Below are 17,458 nucleotides of genomic sequence, written 5' to 3' on the forward strand. Positions count from 1 at the left end.
ACAAAGTTTGCATGACATTGTAATATGGTAAGATTACAAAACACAGGGCCAAGTGACTTGAAAGAATTGAGGAAATATTGGGTAGCATTGCTTTGGAATACATGTTATTAAATTTCGGTGAGGCAAGATAGCCTATAGGCTATTGTTTGTAGTACCGTAACTTGGTGTCATTTTGATATCAATACTTTTAATGGCAGGCCTGGATTTTGGCAGTCTGAATGAATGAGTTATTGACGGTGTATGTCTTGTATGTGTGAGTAACGGCGGGTAGATATGGTGCAAAAGCAATAATTGATAAGTAGTAGACAATTATTAGTGAGGGTCGAAGCAGGTTAAAGGAGTAACATGGTGGTTGAACGTGACACTTCCCAGTTGTCTTTAGGCAACAACAAAACAAATGTGCCTATTTTTTTTTATTATTCAGTCATTTTCAAATGACATATTTAATACTTTACTCATTGTGTTTCTTCAATGTCTTTAAAGAAAGGTGTTCCTAGCTGGGTTTGAACCTACGACCCCATGTTCCCAAGACTGTAACCTTGCCCACTAGGCCACAGGCGGACTAGCTGTTTAAACTGGAAATGTTTCAGAGTAAAGGTATGGGTATTTTGCGTGTGTATGCGCATTTTTGATTGGGTCGTGTAGGTGAAGATTTGGCTGGTGTCAGTGAAATGTCCAATGGGGAGACATGTTGTTAGTGGGAGAGGCGGCAGGAAAAATAAGATTGAGAAGAAGAAGAAGAAGAAGAAAGAGAAGAAGAAGAAGGAGAAAACGCGAAAACGCGAAATCCCCTTAGTTTGGGGCTTGATTGTGTGGACATGTGAAGTTGTTTATGAATTCTGTCTGTTGAAATGGGGTCAGAATGTACAGAATTTAATGTTTTTAAGGGCTGAGTGTCTGTGGCTGTTGTGGTTATTTCTGTGGGGAACCCTGAAATGAAAAGTGCCAAACTCTCGGTGCTGTATAGGTATGGGGCATGCCCCCGCCAAGGCGTAACTTGGCAGGATGGCATACCTGTGTTTGCCAATGTTTACCTCCCCCATCACCAATCTGTTTTTCATGGGCAAAAACTGGGTTAGAGTCTATCTGCTTAATGCCTAAATGTATATGTAATGTCTTAAAAGGTCACACCATTATAGTCTGTAGTGGCTATTGGATAATAGCTTAGGTGATGGGTTCTCAGTTAGAGGGTAATGAATTTAGCGTGGCCTTGGGGATTGTGATCTTTGTATAGCTTGACTTTTGTGTACAATGGTCCCTTTACTCTCATCCTACCAAACAAACACAATCTGGGTAAACAGTGGAAGAGGGCTCTTGCCTGTATCAACCCCCCTATCAGTGATGTCCTGATGAGCCACCCACTCAGGTCTCCAGTATAAAAGCCCGGTCAATCTCCAGATCAGGCACCTTTTCCTGCTCTCTCCGCTCCAGTTTCTGGACCCAGAGGACACTCAGCATGAGGCTGCTCGCTCGCTCGCTGTGCCTGCTCCTGTGTCTAGCCCTCAGCTGTGCTACCCCAGTGTGAGTACCACCGCATCTCCAGGCTCTCAAACAGACTCTCTGTGTCCTGGATTTAATCACATTTTGTCCTAAACTTTGGGCTGAATCCAAACAACATTTAGGCTTGTCCTTATCTCTGGATTCAATCAACATTTTGTCCTTTAAAAAGTGAATGTAAGTGTTGATTTGTTTCTTGTCAAAAGCAGTCCAACAAACACTAGAGTTAACTGGATAAAACTGACACAAGCAGTGTATTTGCATCTGAGTGATTGCATAGTAGCTGAGCATGGTTAGAATTGGCATAGGTATGAAGTACATGCACATTCTTGCATTGTTCCTTGAACAATAAATGAAACAAGCCATTTTCACAATTGCATGCATTTTGATATGGGAACCTGGTGAAGCCCAGTTTGGTCAAAGCCCTTCAATAGACATTGTTTTGAGAACAATGTCGTGAGGTGCGGGTATTTATGTTTTTCTTCAAATCCAAGATACGGTGCTGGTGTTGCATCCTGAAACAACGTGTTAGATTTTATCCTGATTTGCTGTAGTAAAAATATACAAAATGTCAGATATAACAGGCGCTCAGTAATGAAACCAACATTGAGCAGATAGGCCGAATGCACTGGAAAAAAACTCACTGTGGCGGAAATGATGGAGCCTCATAGATCCCAAAATTCTGAAAAATATCACTTTCTTCTCTTCACAGGCAACAGGAGATCATGATGGCGGGTGAGTGTGGACAGGGGTATCCCTACCTGACTGGATTAGTGACATCTCACATACACACTAATGCACACACGCAGTAGTATTCCTCTTGAATATTATTATTTGATCTCTTCATGGTTCTTAAGTCATTTTAATGGTGCGATAAAAAACGTATGGGGATGAGGGAGTTGCTTTCTGCCGAGATTTCCCTTCTGTAAATCTATTGGCCACAAGAGGGAGCCTGTGCTCCTTTCTTTGCCAAACAATTCTCACAGAATGCTTCTCACGGTACATGCAATAGCTGACTGATCATATATGTAATGCATGATTTGAAATGAACGTGAACCACCTCACCCAAAACTGTCACCTATGTCCCAGAAATAACAAATATTGCTTTCCCTTGCGATTGAGGCGGTCAGACTAAATACCTCAAAGGCATTGATATTTCCACAGAGTGCAGCGATGCAGACGTAGTGGTACAGTTAGGGTGCACACCGACATATATGACATCCAAAAAACATGACAATAAGAAAAGAAAAAAAAAGTGTGGATAACCATAAATCTGACCTGCTCTTACAGACCACCATGAGGGCCACCATGATGCCCTGCCTGACCGCTGCGAAGGCATCGAGTTTGACGCCATTGCCCCTGACGAGAAAGGCACCATCTACTTCTTCAAAGGTACCAAGATAAAAACCCTTACACTGATTCTGGCTATTATCACTGTCATCAGTGAATTTAACTTACATTCCCTGCACATGCCTGAGTAGTTTACTGCTCAGGGTATAAACATTTACATTAGTCTGCCCTTTTTTTAACTGTATTTTCTTTTTACATTCAATTGTGCTTGCTGTCTTTATTGTTGTCCGTAAGTGTTTTTTTTTTGTTTCCAGTGCTCCTTATGAAGTGGTATGCACATCATGTTTGGAAAAGCTGATAGGGATAAAGTTAATAAAAAGCCTTTTTTTATTAACCCCTCTGATCTCAGATTGATCAGTAAAATGAAAATGAATTCCGAATGTAATGCGTGTTGTATTTTGTATTTCTGGTAGAAATGGTACTGGCCTCAGGTCTGTTGTCTGGTTTTTTCCAGGTCACTACCTGTGGAGGGGCTTCCGAGGACCTGCTGAGCTCTCCAATGGGACCTTCAAGGAAATGGACGACGACCATCACCTCGGGCATGTGGACGCAGCCTTCCGCATGCACAGTGGGGATGACCCCGAAGACCATAGCCATGACCACACGTTCTTCTTCCTGGTACTGACCGCTAACTTCTTTCTTTGGTCAAACCTCCTTTTGGTACAATTCATTAACCTCTCTCCTTGTCCCTGTCTGTCCCTCTTCTTGATGTTTTATAAACTACCTCCTTCGTTGTCACCGTCGTTCTCTCTCCTCTTCTTGGTTTCACAGTACATTCCACAAGGTGTCTCTAGCTTTTCAGCCCCCTCTTCTTGGCACATTTCATAAGCCCTTTTCTCTTCATGCTTCTTTGAGACCTTCTTGAGACCTAAATATTAGTAAAACTGAATGTCCGTTCATCATAAATGCATATTTCTAATAACAAATTGGGTTTTCAATCCATTACTGAGATTATATGAAAAATAGTCTTGTTCTAAAAATGAACATGTGTTCAGCCCATCAAGCATGTATACGCAAATGTAAAAATAGCTAACGCTGCAGTTTTATTATGTTGAACCCCTCTCTTTGCACTCACGCTGCAGAATGAAAAGGTCCTCAGTTACTACAACCACACCCTGGAACCAGACTACTTGAAAGATATCTAGGATGTGTTCCCCGGGATTCCCGACCACCTGGATGCTGCCGTCGAGTGCCCCAAAGGGGAGTGTAAAACAGACTCAGTCATCTTCTTCAAGGGTGAGCGCAGACTCTCCACAAAAACATCCTGAGAAAACACACACTCAGCACTAAACATACAGTAAACCAATCCTCACTAAATTCATCATCTTCAAGGGCGAGCTCAACTGATACAGTCTAACAGAGCATGCACACTCATAATGCTAAACCGATGCTAACCCAACCCACGCTACAGTCATCTTATTCAGGGGTGAGCACACTCTCACTAAACTGCAAATACTCTTGCTCAGTGAGCAAAGTTCAATCATTGACTGGGCCACGGTGAAATGTTTCAGATAAGGATGGAAGAGCTTTTCTGGAAACGCACGAGAAATCATGGTTAAAATGTCACACAACAATGGCATAAGTTCACTATACCTTGCTAACAGAAAACCAAAAGTACAAATTTTAAATAAATGTGGATTATATTCAGAACAAGGTCCAAAAACAGAAACATAAAACCACAAAATGTATGTCCTAAAATCATAAAAATTGCATTACCTCAAAATGTGGGGGTGCTATGGGGTAGGGATATGACCATTACTGATGTGCTTTTCTAATGGGTTTCATTTAAAAAAGCACATACGCATACATATACAACACGCAAGAACAAATTTTCACATTAAAAAAAAATATATATTTCAATTGGTTTTACCAACTTAAAAAAGGTGATATAATAAAATCTATTACCTTGACTGTAGATTGATCAACCGTTGAATTTAAACTAAAGCATGGTGCTGTTTGAATGGAATTTGTCAGGCCTGGATCCACATCTGTCCCTGGAGTAGATTTAACCAGCTGAGACAGGTCAATACTACCCAATGGAAAAAAAAGTAAAAACTGATCATGTGTTTTCCTCTCATTTCCTAGGAGACAAATTGTACTACTACGATATTAAAAACCATACAGTGGAGGAGAAGCAGTGGCCTCACCTGCCGCACTGCACCGCCGCACTTCGTTGGCTGAACCGCTACTACTGTTTCCATGGACACAACTTCACCAGGTTCCACCCATTAACAGGACACGTGGAACCGCGATACCCCAAGACTACCCATTACTACTTCACCAAGTGCAAGGAGGGTACGTGGACTGATTGTGTTGACGTTCATCGCTCACATATGGTTGCATGGCATGAGTACCTGGAGGCCCGCACATAAGGGGGGTAAAATGGGAAAGCTTTCAGTGGCCCTGTCACTGGACATGACCCTGTTGTGTACGCATGGTACGCACTGCATAGGGCCCTGCCTCATAAACACAGCCTGAAAAAACTCCCCAAATCGCCCCCATCCCCCCTTCCATGATCACAATCCAACCCCCATCCACCCCACCACCTCGGGCCACGAACGCCACCTCTCTGTTCCCACCCCCGTTTTGCTGTTAAGCATTCACAATCTCTCAGAGGGGGTGGGGGCCCCCAAAAGCTCAGGACAGCAGGAGCAGATCCTGTTGTGGCCCATATCCTGCATAGTAGCAAAAGTCTGTTTATCTGGCTTTATTTTGAGTGCCAAAACTTTGATTCATTCTAGCAGGATTTTAGCTATTGTTTTTTTTTTTTTTTAATCAATGTTTGTGTTATCTTGAATTGCTTGAAACTGACTGTTGGTTCATAAGCAAAGTGACACTGATTTATCTGTCAAACTTGTTCATGGTACCATATGGTTAACTTGGTCACGCTCATAGTACAGTAAGAACACGCATAGTGTTCTACGATTAAACCTAATTGTCGTTCTGTAGGCCATAGTAGCGACACTGTAAATTGCACTGACCCTCACCTGGATGGCGTCGCTTCGGATGGCAAAGGAAAAATTTATGCCTTCAGAGGTGAGTTGCTGTTGCCTGTTCTTTCTTTCTCTCAATTAGAAACGGCCTCTCTCTTTTTTTGTCTCTCAAAGAAAAGATCTAGAGAGAAAGACATGATGGTTGGGAAATGGTTTCACACGCATTCGCATGAAGTAGTTGCTTGGCGATTTGCTGAATTGACCGAATAAACACACATTAAAACTTACCTGTGTCGGTCAGGTGAAATGTATTCGCATCTGGACTCCGATCACCATGGTTGGTACTCCTTCTCCATCGATGCCAACTGGAAGGAGGTGCACGGCGATGTGGATGCAGTCTTCTTCCATGATGGAAAGCTATATATAATCAAGGTGAGCTGGGTTAGAGACTACAATATCATCAGAAAGAGAGAGAGTGTGTGTATGTGTAGAAGTGGGTGTGTCTAGATCAGTGTATGTGTGTATGCATGTTTCTAAGTGCATGTGTGTGTGTGTTAGTGTGTGTCTGTCTGTTTATCTGAATGTGCTTCTAAGTATGTGTGGTAAATGTATCATAGTGGTAAAGCATTATTCATTGTCTGTTAATAGGATGATTCAGTTTACATTTACAAAAAGGAAGCACCGTACGCTCTTGTTGAGGGGTACCCCAAACCCCTGAAGGAGGAGTTGGGGATTGAAGGCCACGTGGATGCTGCTTTTGTCTGTCCAAATGAGCACACTGTGCACGTCATACAAGGTACCGACTTTTACTAGTACTCTCATCAGCGATCACTTCTCTGGCCATTAACAACTTTGCACACCTGTTCTTACCCACTCATTAACATTTACCTGGTGAGCTTGACAGTGCAATCCACACCAGCCTGATACTGTAGTAAAACAGAATCTTAACAGAATCCCCCATAGTGCCATAGTGAAATACTAATACTACAGCTTCAAATAATAATATGTACAGTTTGATAAATATAAATGTGCAGTTTGAATACATTCTGGAAATTATATATATTATATAATTATATGTAGTATACGTATTCTCTCCCTCTCTCTCCCTCTCTCTCTCTCTCTCTCTCTCTCTCTCTCTCTCTCGCCTCCTACAGGGCAACATATGAAGGATATTGACCTGTCAGCCACCCCACGGAATGTGACTAAGGACATTCCCCATCCATTCCCTAGAATTGATGCAGCTGCATGCTGTCCCCATGGGGTTAGGGTGTATGTGGGAACAGAGTACTTTGAGTATAAGAGCCCCACGCTCATGGCCATGAGCAAAATGCAACCAGAAGCCCACAAAGTACCTATGGAAATGCTAGGGTGCTGAAACTAAGGCAGCAAACCCAGGCGAGAAAGGGAAGAGGGAGCCTTAGATATGAGGGGCGAATTTCAGGGAATATGGTTTCAATGAAAAGCCTCTCAAAAAGCCAGGTTGTGAATCAGATGGTACTGCTTTTCAGATCCCGAATGTCCGACTAGAGTTAGAGGACTTGGTCATGTCAAAAGCACACAGAAAAATCACATTCGTACAGAATTACACTGAAGGACTTTGGCCTACAAAATATTTTCCTGCATGCACAAAAGCAGCCATTGTGTAACCTGACCAAAACTGATTCTTTCTATCTAACGGGTCTGTCTGCATAGGGAGTCACAGCAGATGAGAATGGGGAACGGTGGCAGTAATACACACACAATCACAGATGCTCACGCTCACATACATACGCACACATGCTCAAACTCATGCACACACAACCACACACACACATGCACTCAGAGTGGTAGATTTATCGTGATGTGTAGGTTCTCCATGGCTCCAGCTCCCTCTTGACACTGTAACGCTCTTCATCCCACAGTTGCAATGTTTCCTCTCCACCTGGCCTATTGTATTTTCAAAGAAACTAATAAAATCTGAAAAATATATTGCATTCTATTTAATTTGTGCTATTTTTCTATGGAAACATGAATGTCTATTTGGTAACACTTTACAATTAGAGTACACAAACTAACATTAATGTAGTAGTTGACATTAGTTAATAATTTAAGAATACATTAACAACTGGCATGTGTCGTGTATTCAGTTAATAGTTAAATACATTAAAAATGGTTTATAAAAACATTACCATAAATTAGTTAATGCTTCATGAATACATTAACAACTCACTGGTACATGTTATGTGTACTCAGAGAATATTTAATACATACACTACATAACCAATAATATCTGGAGACCCCTTGTTCTGTTCTGAGGCTGTTTTTCCTGGTTTTGGCTAGGCCCCTTAGTTCCAGTAAAGGCAAAACTTAACGCTACAGCATTCAATCACATTCTAGATTATTCTGTGCTTCCCCAACAGTTTGGGCTCACAGCAAGGTCCAATTAGAAATGGTTCTGTCAAGAACGGTGTGGAAGAACTTGACTGGCCTGCACAGAGCCCTGACCTCAACCCCATCCAACACCTTTGGGATCAATTGGAAAGCCAACAGTGAGCCAGACCTAATCATCCAATCAGTGAATAACCTCACCAATGCTCTTCTGGTGGAATGGAAACATATCCCTGAAGCAATACTTCAACATCTAGTATACAGTCGGTGAGGTGGTCCCTCTGCCCTTCCCCCGTGTCATTGATGCCACCATCTGTGGGCCCACTGGGGTGAAGGTGCTGATTGGGTCCCAATTCTATGAGTACAAGAGTCCCATGATCATGGTCACCAGCAAGGCCCTGCCTGAGCCCCACAAGATATCCCAGGACCTATTGGGTTGTGACCACTAAATGCAGAAGAGAAGAGCCACTGACATAGACACACACAAGCACACACAGACATGAAATGTACACCATCAGAGAGAAAGTCAGGAATAATTATATGTACTTGTCAAAATCTTTTTACAAAAAATAAACAATGCAAACGGTTTGACCTCTCTGGAGTTGTTCACAAATAAAGCTAAACAACAACCAATCCATTTCCCCTCTGCCTCTTTATTTTGGGGTATTTAGAAATATTCGTGTGTATGTTTGTCCCATATTATGAATTCTGTGGACAGCTGAAATACTGTAAATACTCATCTAATTTCTATATGAATCAAAAGTGTGATGTGGTGCTAAAAATTCATTTAAATATGAATGGGACAAATTACAACAGAAAGTGAAAGCCAATACAGACTTTCCCTGTCTAAATTGATGGCATCACAAAAATCCCTTCTGATATGATCGCACACAGCAGATTCATTCAGTGGAAGCTATAAAGACCATTGGGTGAATTCTAGTAAGTACTGAAACAAGAGATAAAACCCTGTGTACCATTCAATCATGTGTACCCAGAGCCAAGGGTAATATTACTGGTTTGTTACTGTAGGCTAAGGATACGCAGTTAGGGTGCACACAGTTGGCCCACATGCCCTTATTTATTATACATGTTTTTACCTTTTTTGGTCATATATAAAATGCTGATGAATGCTGAGGTTTGTGGTTCTGAAGCGACTGGGTAAGACACGCCTCTCAAGGCAGAGAACTTCTGTACTTTGAGATCAACTTTTACCACAGTACTTTCCTCTGCCTGATTGCAGTCATATTTTTTGTGCATTGAACAGAATGAAGTCCAGATAAGCAAGAGAAAGCTGCATTGCCCTGTGCCTGCCTTGACTACGCTGACCGCATGCCCTACTGTGGGTCAATGTTAACTGTGCTTTCACTGAACTGTCCCACAGGCAAGCATGTCACCAGTGAGACTCAGGATGTCTGCACCCCATAGTCACTTGCTTATACACTAGTGCTGTTGCAAGATACACATGGTGTTAGTGTAAGCTACACAAGCCAGCACAAGCCAAGATAGATAGCATTTTCAGTCTCCTCCTATGTACAACTGTTAGAACAGAGGAAATGTTAAAACATTATTTTGGAGTCAGATAATCAAGATAACATTAAATGAATCCCATTCTGGTAGCACCCGGTAAAACTACATGCATTACTTTGCCACTCAGATACTTCTATGTGGTGTGGCTGAGGCGATTCTTACAATGGTAAGGTGGGTAAAGCAGGAATAGATGAAGTCCAAAAAACACTCCTGCAGCCTTGCTTTGTTTCACTTTTTACTGCCCATTTATTACATTGGCTGGTGTCAATGTTCAGTGGTTGTTGAATTCTTTTGGATTTTTTCCATTTATTTTTTCTACAGAATTTGTGGCTGCCTTTAATCCATCTCTGGCAGGGTGATGCCCACTGTGTTCCACCACAGAATACTCCAGGGCAAATGCAGTGCCTAGTCACAGAGAGTCAATCCTTTAACCCAAGTGCCTACCCGGGGCTTGGACCATCCCAGTCCCTGCTGACTGAGTCATTCTTGGAGGTTTCAAGTCTGATAACCAGCTATGAACCGTTGTTTCTCATACTCTTATGGTAACAAAGTAATGTATATCTGCTAGTAAATAAACAGCATTAATAATAATACAATCTGTAATATTTTACACAGGATCAATATTTATGCCATTTGGGGCAAACAAACAATTATGCAAGCCTTGTGATTCTAGTTAGACAGCCTGTTAGGTTGTGACGACTACGCCCAGGGTGTGTGTTTATGCTACATGAATGTTTGTGGGGGAAAAATCAGTTGTGCCAGCAGTTCCTCATCTTGAGGAATTCAGGTCAGAGTTCATATTAATTTCTATCAAGTTTATCGTTCATATTTAATTTGTCATAAATATAACGGGACAAGTCACTCTACATGCTGCACTGGAGGACAGCTGGGTGTAGTTAAACTAACGTACATGATGTACCTTTTAGAAACAGTATATTATTGCAGCGGTCTCTTGCAGATCCCATGTATGCACAGTTCTTGCATAGGTCTGGTCACTTTTCAGACCTACAGTACAGGCCAAAAGTATTAGACCGCCTGCAATTTAAATAAAATGGTAAAAAAGAATTCAGTTAATATATGCACATTTATTGAATAACAAATCAAAGTACAAACTTTTTTTTCAATTTCTGCCAACAATAACACAAAAAGATGACTTTCCTCAAAATAGCCTCCTTTGGCTTTCATTACAATGAGTTACTAGAAGTCTAACCAATAATTTTGCAAAGTGGGAGGTTGAGGGGGAATTTATTAATCCCCTGAAAGCCTACTACCTTTAGCCTGTAGTCCAAGTATATTGGGCACTAAAGTGGCAAGAAATATGGCAAAGAAGAAGGCGTTGTGTGGTGCCAAGTAAACATTGTAGCAAGAAGGTTATTTCCAGTGAATACAGCAAAGAAACTTAAGATTTCCAGATGCAGTGTTCAGTACACACTCAGAAGGTTCCAGCTGATGGGCAGTAAACATTAACAGGAGAAGACCAGTAAGAACAAGAGGCAGAAGACAAATATATTGTGTGGTCTAGTGAGATAAAGCATCGTAAAACTGCACCACACCTTCAGGAATAGCTCAATGTAACAAGTGAGAAACCAGTTCCCCTGACTACAGTGAAACGGCAACTATGATCTGCTTGTCTAAAAGGACGTGTATCTGAGAAAAAGCCCTTGCTATGTGTTATTTACAAGAGGAAAAGACTCCAGTGGGTTAACTGACATCAAGACTGAACCAAAAAGACTGGGAAATGGCAGATGCACATCCTAGGGTCATTTTAATTATGTTCAGAGTTTGTGCTCTGCCTTGCCTTTCATGAGGACATTATATATTGTCAGTTTTGACATGGAGATGTCATGGCTCTGAGCATCTGTCTCGTTGGGGCTGCCCTCCTCATCTGAGGTCTTTCTGTCATGGTCAGGATCATACTCACCATCTACTTAGGGATAGATAACAAGGACAATTTTGTTTGGGTCAAATCTGATCAACATAACTATCCATAACTTTTTTATGCTATATGCTTTACTATCACCAACCATTATTCCTTGCTGGGTACAATTTGACCCATACCACCACAGATGTAACAAAATTTTAATGAGATTTTCAAAATTCATTAAATTGCTGAAATGTGATTGTATTGTTCATATAATTATTCTAGAGGATATCATGAAGCCTGGTTCCAATAAAACAAGCTACATGGTATTTATGACATATCTTAACTTGAAAAAGGGTCTAAATTGACCCCGACACAAAAGGTCAGTCATGATGTTTTTTTTTTTACATTTCAGATTGAATCAATGACCAGTCCTGAAGCAACCTATGAAGATGCTAGTAAAGCTGTGAAAGAGTGGTGAGGTATTTTCTACCCATTCAAAATTGTTCTAAAAAGCTGAACATGCTTTCCCAGGCTGAGATTATGTCTGCAACTGTAGAAGTGGTCACATCTATCAATTTATTTCTGTTTATTTCTTTCTCATCATGTCAGTCAGCAGATGAAAGGAGCTGTAGGGGACATGCCGCTATTTCTCATAGTGGGGCACCAAACTGCAGAAGATATCAATATCCTCACAGGTGGTGCCAGCATTTAATAATCAGTCTCATAATTTTAAATATACAAACTATAAATTGGTAATTTAAAGTAAAACCTAAATTAATTATTATTACACAATAATAGTCTATCTTAACCAAATCATAATATACATTCAGCTAATACTAAATTCATATAAATGATTTAGCTAAGGTATTCTATTAAATTCTTTGGATTAGCAGCGGCTGACTCAATTCAACACAAGGATAATATAAATACAGACAACTGTGTAAATATAATGGAGTTTATTAAACACAAAGTACCGAAAAGGCAAAGCACAATTCTCTATGAAGATGTATACCAAACTATGAGTGCACGAGTGTGTAGGTGTTGTGTGTGCATGTGAGCATGTGAGTGAGGAGTGTTGAATGTTCTCCTACGTGGGGGGTTATGTACGGCGGATCACAGAGAATGTATTCACAGAGAACAAAGGAACAAGTAGGAGTATGAATGGAGAGGTTTTTGAATCTAGACAAAGCTAGTGAGAAACAATGGTGTATGAAGCATACCAAACAGATACAGGGTAACTGAATAGCTATCTATGTGTGTCTGATAGAGATCAACATGCCCTGTTATGACCGGTTAGTAATTAAAATAGATAACACGCAAGATATGTCCTGTGCCTGACATATATTAAAACTAACAGAGCGCGGTGGATGGCTTAGAGCCAAGGGAACATATAGAATGTTTACATTTATCATTAAAACACAATAACGGTCAGTTACACACATCCAATCATAAATGTGGCTACATTTGGCCCGTCCTTAATTATACTAAGCCGAGATTTACAGCCTTACTTGAGTGTCCTTTGCTTTGGGTTGGTTGTTAGAAAATGTTTCCTGGGTTTCAGTGTGAAGTCTGTGGAGGTTGTGGTGGAAAGGGGAAACTGGTCACCCTTTCTGTTCCAAAACACGTTCCTCCGCTAGTCGCTTGCTTCTTGGGACTCGCTCTGCAGGATGCGTCGGCCGTGCGTGGCTCTCCTGGTTCTTCAACCACCTCTAATCATAGGAGCTCTTCGGAGCGCCTCGTTCCTCCAGCAGCCGGTAGCCAAGGATATTCGGGCCGTGCTCCGTTGTAGGCCTTGCGAACTCTTCCTGGCATGTGGCCTCACACGAGAGGGAGACGGGAGAAGGGTGGCGAGTCCAGGGAGAGGAAAATGGAAGAGAGAGGCATGGAAAAGAGAGAGCGAAACAACAGCAACCTCCGTTTTATTGAAGGCTGCGCATTTCAAATTTACAGTAAGACAATACTGTTACAGGAACGCTGTGGTAGGGACCGTGGTTAAGTGAGTCACTCTGAGGTGAACATATGGGCTTTGTAGTTCACTGTCTCTGTAGGCCATGGTACCTACGGAGTATTGCACAGCCACCTGGATGAAAAGGTGCGGCCTTACATAGACCTGATTGACTCCCTCAGAGTGATCGGCATCGAGAAAGACCTGGCCTTGCCCGCCATCGCTGTGATTGGAGACCAGAGCTCCGGCAAGAGCTCCGTACTGGAGGCCCTGTCACACACACTCACGCGGACAGTACACATAAACATACACACATACCCACACACGCACACAGTACACAACTATACTGTACACAGACCCACACACAGTACACATACACACATCCACATAGTACACCCATGCACACACACATAGGCAACCATCCAAAGACACATACACACCCACAGACATACAGTACACACCCACCCACACATACATACACACACAAACACACACTGACACACACTGTAGGTACTCATACACATGCACAGACATGTACACACACACACACATACACACATCCACATAGTACACCCATGCACACACACATAGGCAACCATCCAAAGACACATACACACCCACAGACATACAGTACAAACCCACCCACACATACATACACACACAAACACACACTGACACACACTGTCAGGGCTCAAAGAAGATTTCAAACCCAGGTATTGAGATCACACAGATAGCAGAGCTAATTACAATAATAAGTCTTTACTGAAGACTTAAACCAGTAAAACAAAAGCAATTGACTTGGAACAAGGAGCACGGGAAGCAAAAACTAGATATGGGGGACTAGCAGCTAGGACTACATACAGGAAAACACAAAGACCATGCATTGAACACAGGAAAACCAGGAACTTAAATACACAGCGTAACAGGTGAAAACAATCGCAGGAAAGAAGCAGACAAGTGTGGAACATGGAAAACCAATAATTCAATTAAGAATCCAGTGCGGACATGAGACATGAAACAGGGAATAAGTGGTGCAGAGCCGGAACCATGACACACACACACAAACACCCATACCACACACACACACACACACACACAGATACACATACACACATCCTCAGACGAAATTGTCTCACACAGCAGCAGTGGCTATTTTATGTTTTAACAACCAACCTTTATTGAGTTGTTCACAAATAAAATTAACAACCAATCCATTTCCCCTCTGCCTCTTTATTTTGGGGCTTTTAGTAATATTAGTGTGTACGCTGGGCACATACTGTATCATGAAATCTATGAACAAAATACTCTAAATACTCATCTAATTTCTAGATTAATGAAAAGTGTGCTGTGGTGTTAAATATGGGTTATTTAGATATTTTATTAGGGTAGGTTGGGAATAAGAATAAAAACACAGACTCACTTTCTGTAGTGATACCATCATAGATATCCCGTTGTAAATATGCTTTGCAGAAGGAAGTTATAAAAAAAATTCCTGTAAGTCTTATCTGAAGAAATAACACATATTCAAAGTCCAAAAATGCCAAGTTACTTACATATACAAAGCACTGTCATTCACACTTGCAAAATTTAGGCCTGCCACTAAAAGTACTGATATCAAAATTAGGCCTAGTTACAAATAGCAATATTGGCCATTTTAGTTCACACAAATTTAACATACCATATTCCAAAGCAATGGTGCTACCCAATGTTTCCTAAATTATTTCAAGTAGCTTGGCCCTGTGTCTTTTCACCTTCAGATATAATTTATTTTTGTACTGAGTAACTGATTACAGTAATGCATAAATGTGGGGTATACATACACATACATACATGCAAACACACAAACATTGTAGCCACTCCCAGATCTAGACTGCTGTGATTGGGGGGGCAGACAGAGATTTATTTCTTTTGGGGGGGGGGGGCTTTTTTTCCAAGGCACAGTGTGTGCCATATAGTTAACAGGCCTACATTGCTGAGTGATTTTTTAAACTAAACATCATTGACTTAGTCTTTTCCATTCAATTTTATGCACATGCTCAATTATATGCTTGTAGTCCAGAGGTTAATATAACTTAGAATTCATAGGATAATTCATGATGCGTAGCTCAGTGGACGTGGGTTTAAAAATGCAGACTAACCCTTTAGGAAACACTTGTGAATTACGGTTATCCTTATCTTAACTTTTACAGTATGATCAAGGTTTCCCTTCAGCACGAGAAACCAAACACAAATTCCTTTGGACCTGGACTGACCAATGTCCACATTATGGAAAAAAGAAATATCATATTTATGTGCATGTAAATAACTGGGAATGAATTGAAGAATTGGACTGTGAACAATATCAACTGAAATGCAGGGGATACTGTTTGCTGGATATAGACAGGAATACTGAGCTGTTTTTGAGATGGAAAAGTGGAATGGGAAAGTAAAGGATAGGAAAGTAGAGGACATTTACTGTATATTTGGATATATATGCCTACATTAGTGTCTGGATCACAGAGGGACCGCCATAGAAAAGTATCTAGGAAAATACAATCATAAGATCACACTCTGACATACAAAGAATCTTAGTAATCACTAGATTATGGGGGAATTTCTCTTTTCAAGGAGGAGTAGGGGTGTCTCTTGGTGGTGGGGGAGAGTGTTACAGGACTGTTCCTGTCCAGACCTTATTTGGGCATACAAAGGGAAGTGTATAATGCCAAAGGCCCACTCAGGATTGCATTTAAGTCCAAATAAACATTCAGGGAGAATCTGCTTAATAGTTCTCCTGGTACCATAGTCATCATTAAAGGTCCAGGAAACTTAAATATGTGAAATCTTTGCTGATGTGTGTTTTAATACTTTTTTGCACTCACAAACAGCTAAAAAAATATTTTAAAATGATTCTTACAGAAAAAGTATAAAAGCCTGTCCTGAAATTGGCTTGCTTTCCCCCTTGGCTAAATTCCAGAATTTTGGTGGGTGGGTTTAACTGGGTGTTAGTTACATAAAATAAAAACCTTAAGTCTAGTGAAATTATTTCTACATGTAATATGTGTGAATGAATTTTGGAGACAACTCCCACACATCACTCAGAGCTAGGTACAAGCTGCCAGGGACCTCTGCATTTCTAGCAATAGATTCTAAGTCACAAGACCTCTGAGTACCAATCAGATAAGACTGGAACTTGTTATCAAAGTCATTTAACCGATGAGCACTGAGTCATCCTCAGGCCTATGCCATCTGTATCTGCAAAAGTTCCAGACCTCTGAGTTTCTCATAAGTTAAAAACAAGTTCCCCAAACCACTGAGACTAAGCCAGATGCGGTGCTGGTGCCAGGCATGGACTCCAAGATGCAGGTATTCTATCCAGCACTAAAGCATACACATCAGGTGATCTCTGGGCATATCATGTTTCTATAGCACCTTTCCCCACTCTTACTATCAAAATGAAGCAAGCATTCTGATTACAAGTTTTAAAAATTAATGAAGTCAGATAAACATGGGTTTTCCTTTCCTGTGACAGAATCTAAATCCTCACTGTTTGGTGACCCTGACATGATCAAATAAATCCTTACACCGAATTGATACACCATCCTGTGGCCCCTCACCCATGGTCTCTGTTTCAGTTTGGAAAAAGTGGACATGCACATTGCACAGCTCCCCACTAGAGTGGTCTCCAACACTCCACAGGGACCACTGGCCTGAACATAGCCATGACAAAACAAGCACCCAAAACCTCCTTTTAGTTGCTTCAGTCGGCCTTGTGCCCTTATTCTGTGGCTGTGCAGCTTTGTGTATGAAACAAGTTTTATAAATGGATTCTGTGTAACGTGATCTGCGTAAGTTGCTCTGGTTGTCTGCTAAATGTTGATTCTCTTTGCCCTCTGTATCTTCTCCTGCCTCTGATGACTACTGTCATGTTAGAGAGAGAGAGAACTCATTTTAAGTTAACATACCTCTATTTAGAACATTAGTTTGGCTAAATAATTC

The 17,458-nt window shown here is 41.2% G+C and overlaps 2 protein-coding genes across 2 annotated transcripts in view; both read left to right on the top strand.

Moving 5' to 3' along the window:
• Positions 1-17,458, top strand: part of LOC135250906 (interferon-induced GTP-binding protein Mx3-like) — a 71,297-nt gene that overhangs the window by 12,866 nt on the left and 40,973 nt on the right. The gene's annotated exons all lie outside the window — the stretch shown is intronic.
• Positions 1,401-7,746, top strand: LOC135250902 (hemopexin-like). Its single transcript, XM_064327707.1, is given in 10 exon segments — positions 1,401-1,521; positions 2,210-2,232; positions 2,788-2,889; positions 3,302-3,465; positions 3,930-4,083; positions 4,933-5,142; positions 5,797-5,883; positions 6,082-6,212; positions 6,429-6,576; positions 6,935-7,746. Coding segments are annotated over 10 exon segments (1,305 nt in total). The 5' UTR covers positions 1,401-1,456; the 3' UTR covers positions 7,156-7,746.

This window comes from Anguilla rostrata, chromosome 3, assembly GCF_018555375.3.
Source record: "Anguilla rostrata isolate EN2019 chromosome 3, ASM1855537v3, whole genome shotgun sequence".
Lineage (NCBI taxonomy): Eukaryota > Metazoa > Chordata > Actinopteri > Anguilliformes > Anguillidae > Anguilla > Anguilla rostrata.